Here is a 3270-nt window from a genome sequence, read left to right as displayed (position 1 = left end):
CAGTTTTTCCTCATTTGTTTGATGATTTTGACAAAAACAAACACAAACACACACACATGGTCTGCCATACTCATAAAGAGAAATGTCAACATTTTTCAATACAAATATTCCAGAAACATTTAGAGGATAGAGAAGTTTACATTTTCATGTGGAGAAATATTTTAGTAAATCAAAATGATGATGAGCAGTGATAGCCTCCATAAACAGTCACAGGAAAGATCTCCTTTAAAAACTCAGAAACATCAAGAGAACAACTAGAAGATGTGGAGGTACCACCCATAATGTTTGACTGACAGCTGATCTCTGTGCAGAAATGATGGAGAGAAAATAAAATGAAACTAAAATACAGATTTAAACCCACAATATGAAAGACTTCAGTCTATTTCAGTTTGATCAGCTTAGCAGTGGCTCCATATTTATTGTAAACCCAAAGTCCAGCATAGAGCGGCTGAGTGAATGTGGTCTGGACTCTGTGGAGGAGAGTCATGGTTTCAGAGACGCTGTGGAAGGACAAAATACCTGCTCTGTGATCCAGGTACACTCCTACTCTGGAGGAACGAGGACCTGAGACACGAGTTAGGAAGTTGTTGTACCAAAATGTATAACTGTTGTTGTTACAATCTAATGACCAAGATTTGTCATTATGTCCAAATCTACATTCATGTCCTTTTCTGCTGATATTCTTGTATGCGACTGCTACATAAACTCCTCCCCCTCCTCTCCACTCCACCTCCCAGTAACAACGTCCAGTCAGACTCTCTCTACTCAGGACCTGAGACCATACAGTGAATCTGTCTGGATGATCAGAATAAGACTGTTGTTGATTAATGAATGTTACTTTTCTGTTCCCCTCTGATAATAACAGCTGTTTGTGTGCTGTGTTTGGATCCAGTGTGATTTCACATGAATATTTTAAGAATCCAGCTCTGGTCTTTGGCTCTGGTGGATCTGACAGTAAAACATCCACTTCAGTGACTGTCAGTGAGATGTTTGTCCATTCCTCTCTCAGAATGTCCTGTAGTTTATCTCTGACCTCTGACACAGCTGCTGTCACATCCTCAAAGTAGCTCAGAGGACGGATATTGATGCTGGATGAGTCTGTAGACTCACTGAGTGCTGACAGTGAGGGGTAGTTGTGTAGAAACTGGATGTGATCCTCTGTGTGTGAGAGCTGCTTCAGCTCAGCATCTTTCCTCTTCAGCTCAGTGATCTCCTGCTCCAGCTTCTCCTCAAGCTCTTTGACTCGACTCACTTCAGTTTCCTGCTGGGATCTGATCTGCTGCTTCACATCAGAGCTTCTTTTCTGGATGAGATGGATCAGCTCAGTGAAGATCTTCTCACTGTGCTCCACTGTTTGATCAGCAGACTGATTGATGGCCTCCACCTCCTGTTGAAGCAGCTTCACATCTTTCTCTCTGTCCTGGATTCTCTGCTGGATGTTTTGTCGACTCACCTCCAGCTCTCTCTGCCTCTCAGTCCTTTCTGCTGCAGCTGAGACTGTGTCGTGGCCTTTATGTTCATCCACAGAGCAGAGATAACAGATACTCTGCTGATCAGTACGGCAGAACATCTTCATCACCTCATCATGACGAGAGCAGATGTTCTCCTGGAGCTTCTTGGAGGGCTCCACCAGCTTGTGTTTCTTTAATGGAGCCGCATCATAATGAGGCTGAAGGTGTTCCTTACAGTAAGATGCCAGACAGAATAAACAGGACTTGAAGGCTTTCATTTTTCTTCCAGTGCAGACATCACAGGCCACATCTTCAGGTCCAGCATAGCAGTGATCAGCAGGAGCAGCTTGGAGTCCAGTCTTCTTCAGCTCCTCCACTAATTCTGCTAACATGGTGTTTTTCACCAGGACAGGCCTCGCTGTGAAAGTCTGTCTGCACTGAGGGCAGCTGTAGATTCTCTTCTTTTCCTCTCCATCCCAGAAGCTTTTAATACAGTTCATGCAGTAGCTGTGTCCACAGGGAATAGTCACCGGATCCTTCAGTAGATCCAAACAGACTGAACAGCAGAATTTTGTTTGGTCCATTTGATTCATGTGCTGTGCCGTTTCACCGTCTCTCAGTGACTGTCAGACAGTTTCACTTTCTCTGAACAGAAACAACCTCTGTGCTCTGAAGGGAAACAGATCTCTGCTCTTGTTCACCTCCTACAGGAAATGAGGCTCACCAGCAACTGCATTTACACCATGTTGTTTAGACCCATCCTGATACAGACACATCTGTGAAGGGAGGCACTAAAAATATCTTGGCAGAGTGACAATGAGTTGTTTATAAGAGCCAGGGTATGGCTGCAGTTCTACTGTGCAGTCACAGACACACTTTGTATTATCCAAAGTTTTGTAGAATACAGAATGTTATTTGAGCTATCCGATCTCCTTGCTGTGCAGTTTTGCCCTCACTGACTGACACTTTCTGAGTTCCGAAGGAAAAAAAAATTGCTACTCGTGTTCACATCTTAAAGGAAATGAGACTTACTGCATATACACCATGAATTTTAGATACACCCTAATACAGATTGGTCTGTAAATGGTAGGTACCAAAAGTCATAAAATCATAAAGCACTGTTTTCAGGGTGTGTTGTGTTTGCTTGACAGTATGTTGTAACAACTGTGACCTAGTTAATCTTTGATAGATGGACCTGGAGATTTGACATTTGGAATGCAAGACCCAGCGAGTTTGTATTTTTTATGTTTTTCAAAAACCTTTATCAAAATTCATGAAGCTATTATGAATTAAGATCACACTTTATATTTTGAATCGTTTCAATGTTAGTTCCTTCCCACACTTTGTGAATGAGACACGGCTCCTGTTGACCTCTTACACAAAATGAGGCTATTTAGCAACTATGTAAACACCATGCATTTTCAATACAGCCTTAAACAAACTGATCTGTAAAGGCAATTTAACAAAGAGTCATAAAGAGCTTAATTTGTGACAGGCAGGGAGTGCTATGTTTTCTATTTAGTATGCAGTAACAACAGTGACCTAGTTACACTTTGGTTGTTGGACTTGGAGCTGCAATTATGCAGGGGAGACCTACCTTGGCACTCGTGCATGTGAAACCAAAGGGAAGATATGCTTCATCATATTTTCTAGTCTTTGGCTTAGAATGAAGTTGGTTTGGAAACATATTCAGCGATGCTTCATCTCCTGCCTTGCGTTTGTGTGGGCGCCCCGTGCTAGCAGGGTCCAAGCGTTGTTTGTTTTTTTTCCCCCCCTTACACACATTTAACGTTGCGTTTTCTCAGTTTCTCTCGTCCAC

At 42.5% G+C, this 3270-nt stretch overlaps 1 protein-coding gene across 1 annotated transcript; it reads right to left on the bottom strand.

Moving 5' to 3' along the window:
• Positions 1-234: 234 nt before the first annotated feature.
• On the bottom strand, positions 235-2044 carry LOC134617018 (tripartite motif-containing protein 16-like). The gene has a single exon (XM_063462163.2). The coding sequence runs from the start codon at positions 2042-2044 to the stop codon at positions 380-382; it is 1665 nt and encodes a 554-aa protein (XP_063318233.1). The 3' UTR covers positions 235-379.
• Between the last annotated feature and the right edge of the window lie 1226 nt (positions 2045-3270).

This window comes from Pelmatolapia mariae, linkage group LG18, assembly GCF_036321145.2.
Source record: "Pelmatolapia mariae isolate MD_Pm_ZW linkage group LG18, Pm_UMD_F_2, whole genome shotgun sequence".
NCBI classification, from domain to species: Eukaryota; Metazoa; Chordata; class Actinopteri; order Cichliformes; family Cichlidae; genus Pelmatolapia; species Pelmatolapia mariae.
This window is presented reverse-complemented; position numbering and strand designations above follow the sequence as displayed.

Excerpts from the sequence above, each read along its gene's own strand:
- LOC134617018 (XM_063462163.2), bottom strand. The coding sequence starts at position 2,044 with ATGAATCAAATGGACCAAACAAAATTCTGCTGTTCAGTCTGTTTGGAT.